General features: G+C 40.8%; 1 protein-coding gene across 3 annotated transcripts in view; it reads right to left on the reverse strand.

Annotated features, from left to right (window-relative positions):
• The window catches only part of SUSD4 (sushi domain containing 4), a 71438-nt gene that overhangs the window by 5611 nt on the left and 45060 nt on the right, over positions 1-20767 (reverse strand). For 2 of the 3 annotated variants that reach the window (XM_062605973.1, XM_062605972.1), the window contains exons 4-5: positions 15961-16140; positions 12332-12520 (exon numbers count right to left, since the gene is read on the reverse strand). In XM_062605973.1, the coding sequence (XP_062461957.1) occupies positions 12332-12520; positions 15961-16140 (369 nt within the window). The remainder of the gene's footprint in view (positions 1-12331; positions 12521-15960; positions 16141-20767) is intronic. The other variant, XM_062605974.1, reaches the window with a different exon arrangement.

A 20767-nucleotide genomic window follows, 5' to 3' on the forward strand; every position in this document is an offset into this window, starting at 1 on the left:
TCGTATGCTCTCATTCCTAAATATTTGCTGTAAAAATAAGTTTGCCATGAACTGTGCTGCATGAAATGCACAGCACACAGTGTTCCTTAAGCACTTACAGTCTGTAATATTATTAAGCTTAAACTCTACTGGTGTTATTTGTGTTTTGCAATCTATGAATAGCCTGACTGATCTCAGTGGGGCCGCTGGTGGAGCGAGGTCTTAAATATAACAGAGGCTGAGCCTGTGTTAATTAAGTACAGTGGTTTACATAAGGTTAAGTAAATAAGAAAGAATTGCAATATAAACATGTGCAACTTTTACTGTAGGCCCTGAAACGAGAAGAAATGTCTTCTCACATGGCTGGGCAGATGAACTCAATGGAGAACCGAGGGAGCGCGCTCTAGAAAACAGCAGCAGAAAGGCAGCTCGCAAGCAGTATTTTTATGAGAGAGGAAACTTTTCCACTGAGTAAGTGTTCGCTGATTGCTATTTTCTTAAGTGCTTCTAGCACAGACTTAAAAAAAAACCCTGCGAAAGTGTAATGATGTCTCCAATGGCTACATAGTGACCCAAAGGGGCTTGAAGTACTGGATGGCTTGTTTTACGTCCCTTCAGGGGCAGTAACTAACTGGCTCAATGCCCATCTACAGGCTGTTCCCTCCACTTCATGCCTCCCTCACTCAGGCAGGACCTACTGCATCGCGTTGAACAATGAAAATGCCATCTCTCAGAAGAAGAATCTTTCCAGAAATTACAATTCAGCTGCTTCTCTCTGTGCATCTTCTTCCATGAATAATGCATTTCATAAAAAAAAAAAAAGATACACAAGATATTAAATGAATCTTCAAGAGAGGCTGATTACAATGTGCAGCAGTGTCTACTCCCCATCCCCTGGAGACATGGCTTTGTTTGCATTTTCACTGGAAAGGCTTAATAATAACTTGAAATCAGAGCAAGTAATTCACATAAAAATTCACAGCCTTAATCCTCTGCATACTTCCCAAAGTCTGTGGGCCCACAAGAAGGAAGAATGCTTTACTGGGAAGTCAACTCAAGATTGAAAACAATCTAGGCAAAAGTGTCGGATTGACATAGTAGGAAAGCGCCTTTTGTCCATATCAGGGGTCATTCTTCTATTAAAAAGAAAACAATCAGTGAAAGCAACAATTCTGCCCTGCCATAAGGAATCTTGGTATATTTTTATTACCTACGCTTACAGGATGAGGACAAAGGAAGACAGCAATTTAAGCTGCTTTGCAACTGAGTTTTGCCAAGCTATGGCAGCGTGCAAGCGGTGTGTAGATGCCCAGTACCTTTCAAGCAATGAGCAAGTAGATCACACCTTATCACAAACAGCAACACTCAGAGAAACAGATTTTCCTCTCCAGCAATGTAGCTGCTGCGTCATCCCAAACCTCTTAATGGCATTCAGAGCCAAAGCAGGCTGTTGAATAAAAGAAAGCCTCAAAGCTGGTGTCCCAGCAATGTGGATCAGCTCAGGAAGGACACATTACCAGGCATATTAAAAATGATACTCTGTGGGAACAACGCGGATTTGGAGCTCTCAGTCTGCTTACAAATAGACTTGTATTTTATAAAACCTGAAAACAAGAGCAACACTGAGTGTAGGGTATGTCCCCAGTGCAACCCCTTCTACTGCCACTCCCTGGGGGTATCCCTCACTGCCTCCTCTGAAGCTCATGTTCATCCAGTTTCAGGATCCTTCCACATTTCAGCCTGGAAATGTCTGCAAACATTTATTTCATGCACTGCTGAACATTAGTCATGAATTAAGAGTCAAGTTTTAAGCACCTGTACCTGCCAACAGCTCTTGCATTGAACACTCAGCAGACGCAATGGAGCAGGTTTGAAAATCAGGTTGTTTAGCTCAACTGAAACAGTGCTTCATTCTTATGTCAACTGGACTGTCAGAGTCAGGGGTTCTCACTCACACGGGAGCATCCAGTTTCAGGATCCCTCGACACTTGCATGGACAAACAGGCCCCCATGTGCCATCATTAATGCTCAGGTTCGGAGCCTCTTTACCAAATCAAGTCAGATAAGATACACCACAAACAACCAAAAATGAACTTACTTTGAGCTCAGTCATACACCCCGTCCCTTTCTCAACTCACTCCATTCCCATGGTCATCCTAGCCCAAGGTCCTTTAAAGTCAGGGGAAGGACAGCCATAAAGTGGCCTTAGTTTTGATCACAGAAATGCAAGATTATGAAAATCTGGAGGGCCTCTGAACACTCTTGACTCCCAAAGACAGATTTTTGGTACAGAGCTACTTGTCTTTCAGGGTCAGATCCCTTATTTATGCTGGATAGCAGCGTATGAAACTGGTTGCACAGATTAAAGCAATGTGCCAGGTCAAATACGGAGAAAAACTCAGGTGGCAAACCTCAGCCCACTGGAGCTCTCTAACGCCGTTAAAATTCTAGCGTCCCCAGCAAATTGTATTTGAAAATTACAGGCCATGGACTTCAGGCAATTGCATCAAACTCACAGAATGAAAATAGCCACAAACTGTAAAAGTGTGTCTGACAAGTACATTTCCACTGTCAAAGCTGACAGCAGAATGAATGATAAATAATCATAGGAACGAGTTAACTGTACTTCAGGAAGCTCTTACAGCTTAAAAAAAAACCCTTACATGCTGTTCTTAAATATGACACCAAATCTCTACTACCCATACCTTTCAGCATCTTCACTTTATAAGGCCTTTGGGATGTTAATGCACTAATTACAACATCCAGCAGTACCTTCTGACAACCAACATCAAAAAACCGTATGCACATGTCCTTAACTTTGGAGCTTCTCAGTGGGATGGGCACAATTCAGACAGCGTCTGCTGGTGGTTCTGCAGCACATGATCCTGGATGTCTGGATCCATCTTTATAGAGCAATTGGCCACAGATTGTAAGGGGACTTATAGAAACTTTACAGCTCAGCGTTCTCAGCTGAAAAGCTGAATTGTTTATCAAGAATCAAAACCAAATGTGTTTTCTATGGTAAACAAATCCTTTCTGGGATGCTCAAGGCACCTGTTACTCAAGGAAGTTGATGGGAAGAATTCCTGATTTGATGCACTTCCTTGCCTGCTCTTAAGGAGCTGCTGGAGCTGAGGGCCAACCTGAGATCAGCGATGGGCTTCATGCTCTGACTCATTGTAATGAAAGATTAGCACTCTCTGAAAGAGCTTAAAACCTGGGGAGTCAAGCCTTATGTTACACACACTATCACATACTGGCTTGGAGCACAGGCAGGGGTGGTTCTGCCCCACTCTGTGCCCCCTTTGTCACAGCCTCCACAGTGCAACAGCCACATCCCTTGGACCAGGGGCACATGAGGGTGATGCAGGCTGTGGCACTTACTGCCCAGAATTACTGGAGGAATAAGTGAGATTCACCCAGTAATTTTTCCTACCCACTACAGTCAAGAAGCTTTTTAAACTGCCCAGAAGATGTAGCAGTAATTTTGCACTGTTGACACTGGAGCTGTAGGAGGGAGGGAAGATTTTTGGCATTAGCATATTCTCAATTAACATTGATGGCACAGAATAAAGATCTCCCATCACTTTTCTAATAGCTACTGGTAGAGAGATGAAAGAGCTACAGATATTTACAGTGCTCAAAACCTTCTTTATAGTCAATTAGTTCAACAGCTGGTTGGTTTAGTCTTTGGTCAAAGTAGGCAGGAGGTAAATTATTCAGGTTTTGCCCAGATCTTGTACATGAGCCAAAAAATAAAAGCAAAAATGACTTGAAATACAGGGTACTTGCTTATAAAGAAGCTTATTTTCCACCTTCTGTTTTATTTTGCATAGTATGTTTTGTTCTCTAGCTACTAGTCTGCCTTTCATGTAGGGCATTAGTTGCTCAGTTAGCTGGGTTAGCAGAAAAGCCCACCGTAAGGCCAGGCATTTTCTGCTTGACACAGGGATGAACAGGCTTAGCCACATTTGCACCTAACCAAAAGGAACGCTTCTTCAAAGGTACTATGAATGCCTGTTCATTAGGAAGGGTGAGAAAAGATTAAGATGAAACTTCATGTTGAGAAAGACATAGATAAAAACCTGACAATGTTTTGTGCTGGGAAAATGCTGGTGTATCTCACTAGATGGTAATCTGTCTTGTTTGCTCACAAACTGGAGGAGAACAAGAGCTTTTCTTGAATTGTTGTTCTTGTACGTATCTGGACACTAACACCAGAAATCTGTACTCCTGTCATCTGGCTACTGCATTCCAACCAACTTGAGCCACTATTTACTTCATGTGAGTTGAAGAAGAAATTCAGAGGTTTGTAGAAGGAAGGAAATAGCAAACCCAGTTGCTTTAAAATAAGTCCTGTCAAAACACCTCAGCCTAGAACAGCTGCTTAATTTGAACTTGTATTTGTATTTCCAATGGCACTATCAGAAATGTAAGCAGAACAAGAAGCATTGCTAGAGTAACTTCTCATTTATTGTGAACATCAGCTTAACAATATCCTAATGATACATTCCTATAAGAAATGTTGCTGGCATTTTGAAGGGAGACTTAGTGCATGTTAGAGCTGTACTGGAACAAGTGAGAGAAACTTTGCATTTGTGTTTTGAAAGTGAAGATGTGCTGTGAGGAACTTCTCTGATTGCTCATTGGAAGTGAAGATGCAGGATGCTCATGCTGAAGTTGCCAGCAGATTTATTTCTTGACAGACTACAGGAAGAACTATTTAAAATGTTGTATTGGTAGTCAATATTTTCCAAATTATTTTCAATCTTAACCTTTCTCAATTACTAAACCTTCACTATGCCACTTGCACGTTTTCGTCTGAAAAGACACCGAACACGTTGGCAGCTTCTCCACCATCCCGCAAGTCAGCGTTCAAGCAGCTAGGAACGCACCCCAGGTCTCATGGCTCCAAGCTGCTTGCTCTGCCCTTAGATAAACACTCCTGGGTAATTCTGTACCAGCTACAACAGCGAGGTGAGCCTCTCCATGTGCACACAGTGATAAAACTTTTCACTTTCTACAGTGTGACGTTAACTCAATAATCAAGTTTTTAACGAAAAGCTGCTTCTCTGGTCTAGCTCTGACAAACATCATCTTGGTGAATCACTGATACCAGCTGTATAAGCCTAAATGAACCAGTATAAAACTAGCTTTAACTCTGTTTTAATAATTGTTTAGCATTAGCTGATTCCCAGATGGTAACAGAAGGTGATTTAGAATCACTTATCATACACAGAGCTTCCTTGTTGCTGGAGTTACAAATTACAGAGCCCATTTTGCAGTTCCAGTCACCTGCTGGAGCTCCAGTCCTGCAGGAGCATCATGCCAAATTCACACTCATCCTCAACAATCCTGCCATTCCAGGCACAGCAACCTGTTAAACATTGATCTTAATGCCAAAGTCATTAGTTTCAAAGGCATTTCACAGCAGATACGGGGTAAAACACACCTCAAGTGATCTTTTGCCTGTAAATTTTAGAAGTGCAATTTTCATTAAAACTACAAAAAAATAAATATGATGCATTTGCAGCAATAAAGAGCTAGAAGTTATTTTAGCAGGAGGCCCATCTTTAAGGAAGTATTTATGCTCATTATTCAGAAGCAAGTGCTTAGACCACTGTGGTCTCACAGCAGATCATTTTAGCATTCTTCATCACTTGCTTCTAGCTTCATTTCTTCCTTTTCCCATGAGCAGTTGATTTTCTGATCAGTAATGGTCCTTTAGGGCTTCAAGAAGCAGATGCTGGGGACTGCACAGACACATAACAGGAAGCAGAAAGCTTCAGAATAATTCAAGGCTTGGGTATTTGACAAATATCACAGGGTAACTCCAGACCTGGAAAAGGTCAAAGTGCTTAGAAGTAGAATGGAGAAGGGAGAGAGAACTGTTGGGAAGCTGGCTGAGAAAACCAGCCAGATAAAAACCTGACAGGGATGTCTGAAGAAGCCAGTGCTCACTGTGAGCTGGACGTATCAGTGGGTTTATGTCATTTTAGTCTCTTTAATAGCTTTTTCCTCTTTGTTTTTAAGCAATTATCCCTTGAACCCATGTGGCGTTCCTATCATCAGGGATTGACGGAGAGAAGGAATGCTGAAATAGACAAGCTGTATTCCAGGACTTAGCTGAAGGCCGAGGAAATCAAGCTGTACCACCTAGGAGAAGGAGACATACAAGGTCTCATTCCCAATGGAGTGCTATCAGGAGAAAAAGAGGATGAGGAAAACCAGCAGGTGATTTTAGCACTGTAATACCACAAACTAGTTTACAAGATTGGGAAGATTTGGAAGAGTATCTGTTTCTGTTATTGAAGTTTAGTTATCAAGTGCCTGCCTATTGGTGAAACAGCCACCCTTTAAATACTGGGTTTTATCCCTGGAAGAGAAAAAGCCCTATGCAGTGAACAGAATTCCTAATGCATAGAGTCTGTAGCTACAGTTCCCTCCATTTATGGAAGAAGTTTTGTAATTGCACTGTGTAGCCAAATTTAATGAACGTGTCCATAAAGCAGAGAGATAGTTGATTTCAAGGTAGGTGATGTAGTGTGCTTTTCCTTTCTGAGGAGTCCTGCAAGATAAAGGTGAAGGTGAATATTGTAAAGCAGCCCTCAGGGAGAGATTTTCTCTGCTTTCCCCCACCTAATCCTCAGCAAATTTAAAGCACTGTGGATAAAACACGACATGCATCTGGCATCTAATGTGGAACTTCAGGGCAGAAATTATGGCTCCATAAAAAAGTTGGGATGTCTGGCTGATTCTGGAAGTACTAAGGTGTCTGAAAAGTACACAGGTGATAGAGCAGGTGTAAAACAGTGATTTAATGTGACAGTCCTGTGCATCAAGCAGAAACAGAAGACATAAAAGAAACAGATTACAAACTGTTCTGTTGCTTTCCTGAAAAACTATGAACAGTGGGGAAGGCATCTATTTCAATCACAGCCAGGATCAAAGATTTCTGCAATGTAAAAAAAGGAACAGTCACTTAGAAATATGTTATTTATCTTCTGCAAACAGTGTCTTCAGCTTGGAGCCTGTGCTCTGGTTTTCTTTCTGTTTCCCTTTGTGGCACACCTGCTGAAGTTAAGAGATTGGATGATTAAGCAGCAGGACGTCCACAGAAGAACATGATTTGTCTGCCTAGTATTTCATGTCACTGTGCTCTTTCTGAACTCTTTTCTGTGCCTCTTCAGCTGTGGGTAAAGATGTACAGATAAACTTCAGTGTTGTCCAACAGCACAAAATCCACATACTCAAAGCCACTATGAGCAGCTCCTTTAAAGTGTTCAACTCTGCACTCATACAGGGTGGTTGGATGCACATCATTCCTGCACACCTGGGTGATGGAATTAACTGTCTACAGTGCAGAAACACATAAAATCATTCAATTACTTTTTAAAAAGGAAACTATCCTTTTAAACAGCTTCATCACACTTGCTTTTTACAACTTAATCGTCCCTGGGGTGAAACACTATTTCATCCTTTGGCTATCAGGCTAAAGGTGTCACGGGTGTAAAGGTGTTGCCCAAGTAAAGGTGCTTGCAAATATAATTTGCTGCTTCTCTTTGAGCATTTACCGCTGGTTGTCATTCCTGAGTTGCAAGAAGTATTGCTGTAGGCAGTGAACACATTCTGAAACGCCATTCTAGTCAGAGCTATTAAAAACAAGGCTATCAATGAGTCTTATGTTAACATTAACTCAGTTAACTTGGATGACCTCTTTGGCAGCTGAACAATATTTAGTTTATTCTTCCTCCTGCCTGCAAGCTGAGTAGGTGTAAACACAGAACACAAACCTGGTATCTACCTCTCTTAATTTCTTAACACCACAGTGTTTCATAACTTGCTTGTATTGCTGCCCTCTGCTCCCTCTATGGGATTTGTATCTTTTGGAAATGTGCTGCATCAACATAATCTTCCCTGAGGATACGCACCAGTCTGTCATGTTGGAATTTATCTAAAGCCTTCTCAATGTCAACAAAGAAACACAGAGAGAAATCTATTTGCACCAGTGTACAATATCTCAGGCTGAGGATTGCTTTATTCTGACTGATTACAGACTGACCTGAATCTTTTTCTCAGTGTATTGCTGTACGTTCCATCAGGAACTGAAAATATTTTAAGGGCACAGTGGATTGGGCATACAGCTCAGTGTCAATCATTGTTCATGGCATCAGCAATTGTTGTAAGAATGGAGATTTTTGAAGCTTTCCTTCAAAGGATCCTGCATGCAGTTGGTCAGAAAGTGTGAGCTACTTTATTTTGAAGCCTTAGGTGCCTATGGCATTTCACCTGTCATAGCACCCTCCTCCAGTGCTCTTTCACGCTCTTTACATTCTGAAATGCCTTCAGTTTTCTTCTATTTTCCCCTCTTCTACTCATTGATTCTCCCCTTTGAGGTCTGTTCCTCATGATTTTGAATCTACCTACAAAAACTTGAATATATTTTCTATTTTACATTCTTTCAAGCTTAACCTCATCTTGAGAATCTGTTGATCCTAGCACGTAGAATGAAGTCTTGATATCGCAGTATGTCTGACTTCCTGCTTTTCTGTTAAACTGCAATGATGCTGAAATCAGACATTCAAGGTAATAGGATCATGTCTGTTGTTTGCAAATTCAATCAACCTGTTTTCCCTTTTACTCTTACTTACAAAGCCAGGAATTCCCAATTACACTATCCATATAACTGCTTTATATTCTAGCATTAGCACTTTAATCAAATTCTTGGGACATTTCCTCTCTTTGCCTGCTTTCCCCCCAGGTCTGTATCAGAACTATTCCTTACATCTTCTCGGAGCTCTTCCAAAGGACATGGAAGATTAAAATACAGATTCCAGATGGCAAGGTGTGTAATCCCATGCACATCACCTTCCCAAAGTGCTAATGGACACTGTTTTGGCTTTTAAAGAATTCCTCCAAATACTGTGCTAATGTCTTTACCCACCTTAAAGTATTGTATCATACACATTTCCTAGTTCTATGTTTTATTTCACAGAGTTCCATACCAGTATCCTTTCAAGTGTTTACTCTTCCCCGATGTTTCTGGAAGCCATCTGATTTTACAACTGATGTTTATATACCCCATGTGGCAACCTTCAATTTAAGGGTTTCTCCACCCGTGTTTTGCATATCTGATTTTATAGAAGGCAATCCCTAACTTAATCGATTTCTACAGATGGATGATTAACCCCAGATTGGTAATTCAAAAGTCATATAAATATATATGTATATAAAAATGTCTTTAGATTTTCATATATCCTTGAAGTGTTTAGCAAGTTTCAGTACAAACAAAAAGAAGTTTAAAAAACTTCTGCACAATTATGGCATTCCACTAGAAAAAAGGATATTAAGAAAGTTAAAGATGTAAATTGAGGACTTAAAGGAGAAGAAAATTCAGTGTTAAGATGCTTCATCTTAACCTCGAAATGACTGTTAAATTTTCTAGCACTGGTAAAACAACCCCATTTCCTCTACCGTCATTCTCAGATATAGCTGAACCATTTCGACTAAAGCTTCCCAAATGATTCAGCTTGAGGCAGGCACTCAAAAATCAATCTGAATGTTTTAAATCTGGCAAAGGTACAAGCATTTAAGAAGAGGATCTCATACCAGTAAATACTTGGCAATCTGAGCTGGAGGCATCCTTATTTGCCTGAGCTATAATAACTTCCCTGATCAGATGTAAACAGCTGTTTCTGGGAAGCCGCTGCATAACTCTGCAGTGCTGGCTGTGCTTCAGGTACCAGCTATCACAATTTTCACACACTAAAGCAACCATGATTTTAACTATATCAGAAAAATCTTCTTCCCTATCAGCAAAAACAGTGTCTTGCCAGAGATGGTGGATGCTCTGCACTTGGCAATAGCGAGAATAAGACGAGTGAGCATTAGAAAGCATGCTGTACCATGGGAGCTGAGTGACCCCTGCTGTAACCATTTATTTAAATGGAGCTACAAACCCTCCATTCAGAATTTATGTGGCCTGACAGAGGGAAAGAATCATGAGAGTGGCATACAGCATTTGTGTGATTACACACACATTTAAATTCTTTCTGTGAAGGCTTCGAGAAGAACGTACATCAAAATAAGAAAGCTGTAAGCACTGTTGTTTATAGCCAAATAAAAGCTCTGCAGTGGTTTACTACAGCTTCCTAACAATCATTTTGCTTTTAATCATCACCATTAAAATATTGAGCAGGGAATGTCATTAGAATAAATTTCGGATTGATCATGGAAATAAATAAATGGAATTAATTTGTTATTTGCAAATTTTCTCTGTGAAAAAGATACTGCTTGGCGAGATTACACCTTCCGTGTAAAAGGAATGCTGAAAAATGAGCTTGACATTGGTATGCAAGGTACAGAATAAAGTAATACGCAGGGAGGGAGTTCTGTCCTCTAATTAAGAGTAGTGGATTGTAAGAGATTCCTAGGGACTGGCGCTCCTTGCATAAATCACTTGAACAAACACTTTCAGAGAAGGGCATCTCAAGCTGATTTACCCTATCTGGATATTATTCTGAAGTTCTCTGTGTCCCAGCTGAAGCATCCCTACGACAGAGTTCACAAGGGTAGCTGTGAAGGGTGATGCTGATCTCTCTTCTGCCCCAACAGAAGCAAGGACAGCCCCAAAGCTGAGGAGAACCTGCTCTTGCAAGCGTTGTGCTCTATGCATGGGTCTTCATGGTTCATTCAACACATGCGCAGATTTAACATTTAAGGAGAGCAACAATAAAGTGATTAAAAGGGAGGCTGGATCAAACTCAAAACTCAGGAGGCCTTCCAGATGGCCAGTGTCTGGAGCACACCGATGCCCCCATCACAGATCATCATAGTTGAGTTAGGATGATAACTTTTGACATGTTACTTAGAGTGCAGAATTGTCAGGGCATCGCTTCTCATCTCATGTTTTAAATTATCAAGAAAAATGAGCCTCTCCATGACTTTATAATGCAAGCAATAATAATGACACAGGAGTTTTCTTGGGTGTTTTGATAGGAGCTGGAATGCTCACCTGTGGTCAGTGACAGTAGCACACAACTTCTGCTTTATACACGAGTTTCTGTGTTTGACTGCTCTTATCTCCCTAACTGCAGAACTGTCGTTTTTATCAAATCGGTTGCACTGTTTGGATTATGCCTAACAGGGCCCTTCTGTTTTTTTAGTATATTTTTGATATTTACTGTATTTTCCATGCAACATTTTCCAACAACAAACAAACCTTCCAAAACTGGCTTACAGGGAGCAGATTTGGGTTCAATCTTTTATGCTGTGCTAAGTAAAGAAACAAACAGAAATCACCTTATGTCATTCTAAAGCTGCAAAGGCATTTCTAAGTTCTGGAACTTGCACTGTCAGTTAATAGCAAGGATCACTGTATTATTTCTGTGCAGTGTATCACTTTGTTGATGCGGTTGACAAATTTTTGCACTTCCAGAATGCTTAGCGTTTAACTCAGTGACATAAGTATCACATATGAATTCCTATAATTACTTTTAGCTGAATTCTGCATATAGGTAGCTTCCTTACAGGCTTGAAATAGAGCAAAAATGTAGTCCTTTTAGGGAAGTGAAATGCAGAGGGTGCATTCGGATTGTGATGGCTTCTGAGGATGTTTCATTAAAGATGCAGTATGAAGATGGAGGAAGGTAGATCAAAAGGTTTTGACATTTTATGGAGCAATCCACTTGATCTCTTTGTTTTAAATGTATGGGATGCAAATACAAATGCACTACAATGCCCTCCATTCCAGCACTGCAGTTATAGTCACAGATTTTTCCTTTTAGCTTGGTACAATTTACCTCTGTTTCACGCTGGACGGTTTTTATGTTCCTAATCAATAAATTAGCTCAGTGATTTGAGTTGCAAATCCTTCTTTAAGGTTAACTATGATGACAGATAGATAACAAATACTCAAGCGTGCAGCACTGTGTAGCACTGAATAATGTTTGCAGCTGGCACAGCCCAAATTAAGAGTTCCTACAGAGTATTTTTTAAGTTATCATGGAAATCTATCCATAAACTCTGACCATCTGCACATGAATGTGAATTCCATAACTTCCTCACGATGTTTATTACAAAAGCTGCAAAGAATTTGCTTTGTAAGGGCAAAGCACTCATCATTGAGCTTCTCCTTTTGCACTTTGGACACTAAGAGAGCAAACATTATGGTTAAGTAACACCAAGAGCTAATGGTGCAGTGAGCTACGCAGCAAAAACCAGATAGATAGGCTCTGCATGGCCAGCGTAGGCATTACATATAGTGCAACCATGGTTATAGCCTTGAGTTAAAATCATACAGAGCATGCTGATTTTGCAAAACTGAAAGATAAACAAACAATAAGACATTTACCTTCCACATCAAGGCACCTAGGTGGGCTATCTGACCAGATAAGGTTATACATGCACTCAAGGAGCTCTGCCCCTTCTAGTTTATATCCAGGAAAGCATTGATAATACACCACTGTTCCTACGGGGAAGGAGGCCTCGAACTCAGATATGTTAATGTAACTATGAGGAAGAACCAATGGCCTCAGGCAACCTGCAAAGAAGAGGGAGGTATCCTTTATTATAAGGTGCTTATCTCAGTCATCTTCACACATCTTGGTTCTAATTCCTAAATTAAGGAGTGCAGTATTTATTTATCATTTTCTCTACTATGAATGGCATGCCTGCATGAGCTCCCTCAAATGCATATACCTCCTTATCCTGATTCAAGCCCTTTTTGTTGTTCAGCCCACACACTTTGCTAGTGTGGGATTCACTCTCAGCAAATCCAGAAAAGGTTTACTGAAAATAACAGTATTTTGTTTCACAAACATTCACTGGTTTAGCAGATGGCAATTGCTTTTGGAGGTAGAATCTTTAGTAAATATAGATTGTCATTTATATAAACCATGAGTTTTATTCCTCCTCTTAAAACTGACAGGCATATAAACCATCTTTAATATTAAGACTGCTTCTGTCACAAAGTGCACACAACTGTAGGAGATTCGCAGACAGAATTAATGACTTTGAAATTCCAGTTTGAGAAGTTCTAAAGGGACATGACTTCCTCTGAGCAGTCCCATGATAAACACTGAAGGAGGTCTCGGATTAGGTTATCAAAAAGTTAAGGTACCTGTTATCATCAGAAACTGGAAATGTAGTCAGAGGTTACGTTTTGCTTCTGGATTTACTACTGAGGGATTTGTACCATGGATGGCACTGAGCAGTAACAATTAAATGGCCATCAACCATATGTGGTGCAAGAAAAAGCAGTGAATTTAATAGACGACATGGCTTTATAACATGTCATTCACATTCAGAGTCTGGTTTGAGCTGGTATTTAGATAAGAGCTTGTACTAGAGAAAAGAACAATTCCTCATGGCCTTAGAAATGACCCTCTTGGTAATGCTTAATATTGTTGATTTTTTAAGTTGCAATAATGTGGAGGAAAAATGATTAGAAATCAGGAAATAAAAAATAATATGATAAAGTTATGAGAATAATAGGAGGTGCATTATGGCAATGCATCAGTGGGTCTCTTGCTGCTGCTAGCAATTTGTGAAGGATGTCCATAGGATGCTTATAATTTTAAGCCTGAAGGGGAAACTAAAATCAGCCTCAGAACTTCTTGTCAGATACTGGCATCTAAAAGAAAAAGTCTTGACACCACTTCAAGTGGTTATTTGTTGCAATGGTCTTTTGAGAGAGGGACAAAAGCAAAAGAAAACAACAAAAAGAGCTTGAAAGCATTTTTACAGCACACTGGGCTACCAGAGCAATGGTTTGAGAGCTGCTTTTACTAGCTGGTTATCTTTCTGCTCAAATAAAACTTCAAGCATCCTATATGCTACCTACTGCTGGTACCCCTGATCAAGGATGCCCCACACGTAACACACCGGCTCCTGCAAACTGAGCAGCCCACTGAGCAGGGCGATATAAGCAGCCTCCAGTGGGACAGAAAGAGCACAGACTGCCTGAGCAGGACCAAGCTCACTCTTCTCTGAACTGTATGAGGGGAAATTTTGTCCTGCTGGCTCAGAATTTTAATGCTTGTTGGGCTCCTTGTACTTGAATTTGTGTGAGAGCCGAGTGTTTGTGAAAACCCCTGCGTCTCCAAACATCTCAAGCTGCTTGAAAACTTCATTTTGACTTTTTTTTTTTTATTGCTAAGTAATCCTCATCATTTCAGATCAGTAATTATCATTATTATCTTGTGGCAAAAATAGTTTAAGGTTGGATTCTTATACATTCCACAATCCTTTCCCACTGCTCCGGCAGGAAAAAAAGGTATCTGAGTGTCATGAGACTCCCCTGCCTGCTGTAATCAAAGGGCCATGGAAATGGAATTGACAGCTTACCTAGTGCATGTAGACAAGTGGCTTTGATATTATTAGTGCTTGACATAGCAAAAGGAAAATTCTGGAGGCAATTTTGGAACAGGTTTGTAGAATTCAGCAAAATATGGCAGGTGCTTTAATCTGAAATGCCTATTCTCTACCTGTCTGGTAGTTACAGCACTTTGGTTTTGTGCAATTGATTTCTTAACTTTTATTAGAGCTGCCTTATTTTGAAATCAGTTAATATCAAATATTGAGCAGCAGCAATTGATTGTGTTGCATAGAATAAATACAGCAACAGAAGAAAGCAATAAGCCAAAGGGGTACTTCAGGCTCTTTTGCTTACCCAGTCAATACTGGCTGACACAAAATTTCCACCTGGATCTCTGCATATTAATCCTTGGAGTATTCGTCTCACCCAACTGCAAGCGTCTTAATATATCTTAATTCAGTGTGAGGCGCACCTACTTTCAAAAATGGGCTGTATATTTTATACTGCTAATAAGATACCCCAAAACGTGCGTCCATTTTATTACAGGTTTGTGAAAACTTCCCTTTTCTTGTCAGACCTATTCAATTACATGTGCATCTAAAGCACTGAGCTAGCCCTGTAATGTACATAAATTTCTACTTGTCTGTGCACTGTGGTCTCAGACAAGACCTTGGGGGACAGTTTGATGTGCCCCAGACTGAGGCTCCTAACTGTGGAGACCCATACAATCTAATCTCCTGTAACTTCTGACTCTGGTGTCCATCAGTCTCATAACTTTACAGCTGAAATGCCAAGCTCTGACTTTCACCTCTCACCGTGCCACCGTCACTCCTGAGAGGTGTCCCAGCTCTCCTTGCCTGCCTGCCCTGACTCTGCAAATTAATGGGACAGTGTTATTAAGTGCCTACAGAAACTGTCACCTTTAGGAGACGATGGATGGGTTTGAGGACAGTTAATACTAACCCAGTATTCTCCTTAGCACAGACAAAATCTCTCAATGCTGTTAAACCTGAGTCAACGGTACTAAGGCATGCGTATTAGAAATGTAGAGGTAGTGGCAGCCCAAAGGTACTGAATTTCCAATCACTAAAGCTGGCTTACCCCCATCCATTTCTCACAGTCTAAGTGAAGCCGTGATCCAAGCTACTGCTAGTTCCACGGCTAATGGCTTTTCTGGCCAAAATCATTCTTATGCACATCCTGAATTTTCAGTCAATACCTACGGGTTTAATGGACTGTGAACCTCATCATCAACTCTGCTGAAAAGTGATAGAAGAACAGGTTCCAGCTTTTCCCCTCTCCCCCGCCTGCTGCACAAGGTGAAGAAAGGTAAAATGCAGTTAGAAGCTTAACTCTTCTCAGAAATGGGGCTAAAATGTCAATTGCCCATCAGATCATTTCTGACTGATTTGGCTCTGATTTTTCTTTAGATTGCAAAGTATCTGATATTAGACTAGCAAACAAAAAGCAGTATTTAAAGTAGCATTTTAAGTATGGGTGTGTTCAGAAAGTGACATCTTCTTTCCTGCAGTGAGCAGTGGGGAAGTACATAGCAGCAGCACTATTCAAATACTGTATCAGATCACTGACATCCTTACAACTATAGGAAATAACAGCGGCAAACTATCACGAGCTATAAAAGAGGATGTGCTGGTGTACTAAACCTTGACAAATGGGCAGATTATCCCATGTTCCATCGTCTTGACATATTGAAACCATGTTGTCTAAGTCAGGGTAACGGATCTGGAATCCTTCATGACAGCTGATTATTAATTTATCGCCAGTCCTGTATGTCTTGTTATGAACCTCTGCATCTTCAACGTGTGGAACAAGGCAATCTGTGACTTCATGAAAGAAACAAAAATAGTAACTTCATTAAAAAAAAAACATGGGTAGCTATTCAATAATCAAGCTCTTAAGCAAAAGTTATCAGATCATGTAAGTGCTCTGCTTAAACTGTTCGAAAAACACACCCATTTCAGTAATGATGTCCTTTCCTTCATTAAGCATCAGTTACAAAGTCTATAGCACTGTAGAAGATGATGCGCTAGGATAATAGCTCATTGCCCCAGGCTTTTTTTAAACAAACATTAAAAGCGTTTAGGAGGACTGTTTTTAACTTAGTCCTTCCATTCTGCACAGAAGCCATAGTCACCATTACAGTGCATACTCTGACTATCCCAAAGACCCACGAGAAAGCAGACTCCTTGACAGCACTGAGGACAGGACGCAAGAAAAGATAGAATACAGATACGGCATGAGAGACACAGAAAAACTGCAGCTGCAGCAGAGAGACAGGTGAAAATTAGGTACATTTGCAAGGGTTTATCCAGCTCCGTTCCTCAGAGTTCATTATGGGAATGCCTTCACTTTAATCTCATTGATTCTGCTTTAAATCAGATCATTTTATGTTCCTGAATTCATGTGCTTATAAGAGTGGGTTTTAAGGCCCTGAGCAGCATCTCAAGTGCTTGTAGAAGACTCTCAGCAAGGAAAATGACTGCAAACCTCTAGTGATATACAGGCATGGCTCAATTACCTCTCTGTGATCTATGTATCAGAAAGTCTCATACCTCAATTCATATACCAGTGCCAAAGACGCTAAAATATAAAACCCAGAAGACTGAAAATTGAAAGATGTTCTGGAAAGTGGAAGGAAAGGGTGAGGCAGGGTAAAAATTCCTCTGCTAATACTGAATAATTAAGAGAGAAGCCAAGAGGATGTGAAGGAATAGCTCAGGTGACTCAAAGTTCACCCTCCTCGTAAATGCAAAGTGAGATTAAACAGAACAGAGGAAAAGATTAAATATTGGGAAAATATAATCAAAATCATCTGTCTGCCAGCAGCCAATCCATGACAGAGGTGGTGATAAAAGTTTCCAGGCATCAAAACCTATCAAGTATTTCAAACAAAAGCAAGACAGTAGAAATATTTTAAGCCTGTTTTATGCTGGGTTTTTTCCCAACACTTTTACCACAAGATACAATTACCTTGAGTACTTATTTAAAAAGAATAAGTTTCAGAAGTCCCTTGAGATTTGCATTAAAGAGAAAGTTTCTGCCATTTTCATGGATAGCTGTCACTGAATAGGAAAAGGCAACTCTAAATTTGTATTTAGCACTTAATTACGAACAAGCAAAAGTAAAGCAATAGCAAGAGCTTACTTGTTTGCTTAGAATCACAACTAGAAGCAAGATAAACTGTCATTTAGCACAGCACACACAAAACAGCAAATGCATTTCCTGATGCATGTATTTATGTATTTAGGCAAACTAGGGGATCTATTATTCTGAGACTCCGTCACTAGATTTTACTAGTATGAAGTGGAAGAGTGCTGCTTCCCCAGGTAAGCATATTTTCCTTTGTATCTTCCCATTACAGGGCTGTTTTCTATAATGTATTGCACTTAGCTAACTCGTAGCATGTGGCCTGGACATATTATTACTTCAAAATTCTCCCATTTCTCTTGTTTCTTGGCTGCTGTTGCAGGTACCTCCTGCTGCCTCGAACAGGAAAGGCTGTCAGTCTTTCAGACTATCTGAGAAACTGCAGCAAGATGTTTGATTAGGATTTATTCATTTATAAATACCCAAGCCTGAGAGGTTATAAAATGCACTGTGATGAGGATGCAGACACCACCTTCAATGACTGAATAGCTTTCTCTCTTTCTGTGGCAAGTTAATCAGTGGAGACAGCAGAGGATGCCCCATACGAAATGCCTGGAGCAAACTTATGAATGGTGTCACAAAGAGACTGCCCTGGGCACTCCCAAAGGTGGGATGAGATAGACAGGGATCCTGCTCTGCGGCCACACAGGATGAGATCAGAGAACTAATGTATGAATGCAAATAAAAGAGGTGTATATATATATATATATATATATATATATACAGTGCAGTAAAACACGAGATTTCATTTTCAAAGTGGGGGAAATTGATTCTATAACAATGATCTATTACAGCGACTTCATCCCCATTATTCCAAGTAACAGCTGCAGATCAAATCATTTTAATCAGCCAGATGCTGGCAGAGAGCAGTGGTAAGTTTCTCACCGTACCATTCTTTGCCTGTAACATCCTGGCTGTCTTTGATAACAGGCCTATTACAAGCCATCGCTAAACATGAGAACAATGGACCACAGTATTACAGCTCTTTTTCCTGACACCTTGAGAGCAAATGCCTTCTCACTAGCTGAATCTGTATTGTTTAGCACTTGTCAGGGATAAACTGGAGTAGCCACCTCTCCACAAACAGCTGGATTAACTGGCACAAATTCTGCTTGGAAAAGCTGAGACTAAGTGATTGAATTTCAAAATGTCCTGTCCTAGAAAAGAAACTGTTTTATTCTAAGTACTTCTCAGCAAATCCATGGAAGCTGATAAACCATTTAAGGGAATACAAGGTCTTCAACAGCAATGAACAGCAACAGCTATGACTTACACTGCTTTCCGGCAGTTTTATATGACCTGTGTTATATCCACTCTATGAATATTAGAACAGTTCAGCCAAAAGAGTGCCACAGTTAGGAACACATGCCTGATCTTGAAGAGGCACAACGAGGTGGGGTGTAGGCCAAACAGTCTGCCAGGTGCAAGGGCTCATCACCCTGATCTAACTTTCATGAATCATAGATTCATAGAGTGGTTTGAGTTGGAAAGGACTTTAAGCTCATCTAGCTCCAACCCTCTGCCATGAGCAGGGACACCTCACACTAGACCATGTCACCCAAGGCTCTCTCCAACCTGACCTTGAACACTGCCAGGGATGGAGCATTCACAACTTCTTTGGTCAGCCTGTGCCAGTGCTTCACCACCTTCACAGGGAAGAATTTCTTCCTTATATCTAATCTGAACTTCCCCTGTTTAAGTTTTAACCCATCTCCCCTTGTCCTGTCACTGCAGTCCCTAATGAAGAGTCCCTCTCCAGCATCCTTGTAGGCTTCCTTCAGATACTGGATGGCTGCTCTGAGGTCTCCATGCAGCCTTTTCTCCAGGCTGAACTTTCTCAGCCTGTCTTCATATGGGAGGTGCTCCAGATCTCTTATCATCCTTGTAGCCCTCTTCTCTACTTGCTCCAACAGCTCCATGTCCTTTTTATGAAGATGCAGCTTTGTACATTAGTTCTTGGCTTTAGCAAACCAAGTGTGTCCCCCATCATAAGAATATTGGTCCAAAGTGTAAAACTGGTTAAACACTATAGTTATAGTGCTTTGGTTTATGTGCACATCATCTCTCAGAACTGTTTCTTCCAGCTCATGGAGAAGGAGAACCACCTTCCCTCCTCCCAAGAGCACCTTGCCCATCAAGGTAGCTCACAAGGAAGGCATGACGTGGATACTATGAAGATAGCTACACTATCCTCATGGGTGCAGCTGGCTTGACATGGCTTGTGTCTATTGCAGGTGAACTCCTCCAAAAATTGTCCCTGGTCCAAGTTAATCCAGAAGTTCCCTGCAGGAATTGCTTCAGGAGTACTACTTGATGTTGGCCAAAACCATATCAGGACCTTTCTAACACTGTAGCAGAGTGTACAATTGAAGAACAATGTCCTGGCCCCTGCTCTGCACTGTTTTGCTTACTAGTCTGCTTACAAACTCAAATGCAGAGGTGCAGTGTTCTTGTGTGTCTCACTGCAGAGTGGTCTCTGAATTAGCCTTGACTACACCTAACCACAGCACTGACAGGCTGGAATGGAGAGGAGAGGATGAGAGAACAGCAGGAAGAATGGGTCGAATACAGGGACAGCTCACCAGGACCCTGTGCTCTTAAAAGTACAAAGGATTGTTCTTGTGTCTTTTTTTTCACAAGTGTTAAAGCCATAGTACTGTGTTAGCAGGGTATTTCCATGGATGGCAAACAGTACTTCAGTGCATATTGAATGACACTTCCTCTTTATTGTCTTTGCTTGTATTACAAGAATGCACAGAGATCTATGGCCATTGTGCCAAGCACAGGCTAGAAACATTATGTAGTGCTTGTAACCAGGTTTAAGAAGCAGCAAACACTGAGCAAGACAGATAAGAGATGGAGAAATAAAGGTATTTCAATCACCTCACGGATCCAGGGATAAAGGCAAAGAGAAATGAGTGCTAAATGTCATACAGGAAAGCTGTAGCCACTACTCCACTACTCTCACTGCAGGTTTATCATCCATGTCAGTGGGAGAATGAGGCACTAAGGACATCTTGAAGGTGTCTGCATGCAGAAGCACTGGGAGAGAAGGGCTCTTCGCTTGGTTGCCATCTCTCTGTAGACTGTAAATTTAGATTCAATCTCATAGGAAAGAGGTAGCATTTGTTCCAAGTAGGGCAACAGCCTCAGCAGCCACATTATCACAGTGGGAGAAGATTAGATTAAAGTGTGAACAACATGACATATTGCTCTTAAACAGTAAACACAAAATTCCTACCTCAGAGCTTCGGTGTTTATGTGTATAACTGTATTAGAATTGATGGAAGGTACTGTCACAAC

This window comes from Pezoporus occidentalis, unplaced genomic scaffold (genome assembly GCF_034315485.1).
Source record: "Pezoporus occidentalis ecotype Australia unplaced genomic scaffold, CSIRO_AGI_Poc_V1 ctg93, whole genome shotgun sequence".
In the NCBI taxonomy this organism is placed as follows: domain Eukaryota; kingdom Metazoa; phylum Chordata; class Aves; order Psittaciformes; family Psittacidae; genus Pezoporus; species Pezoporus occidentalis.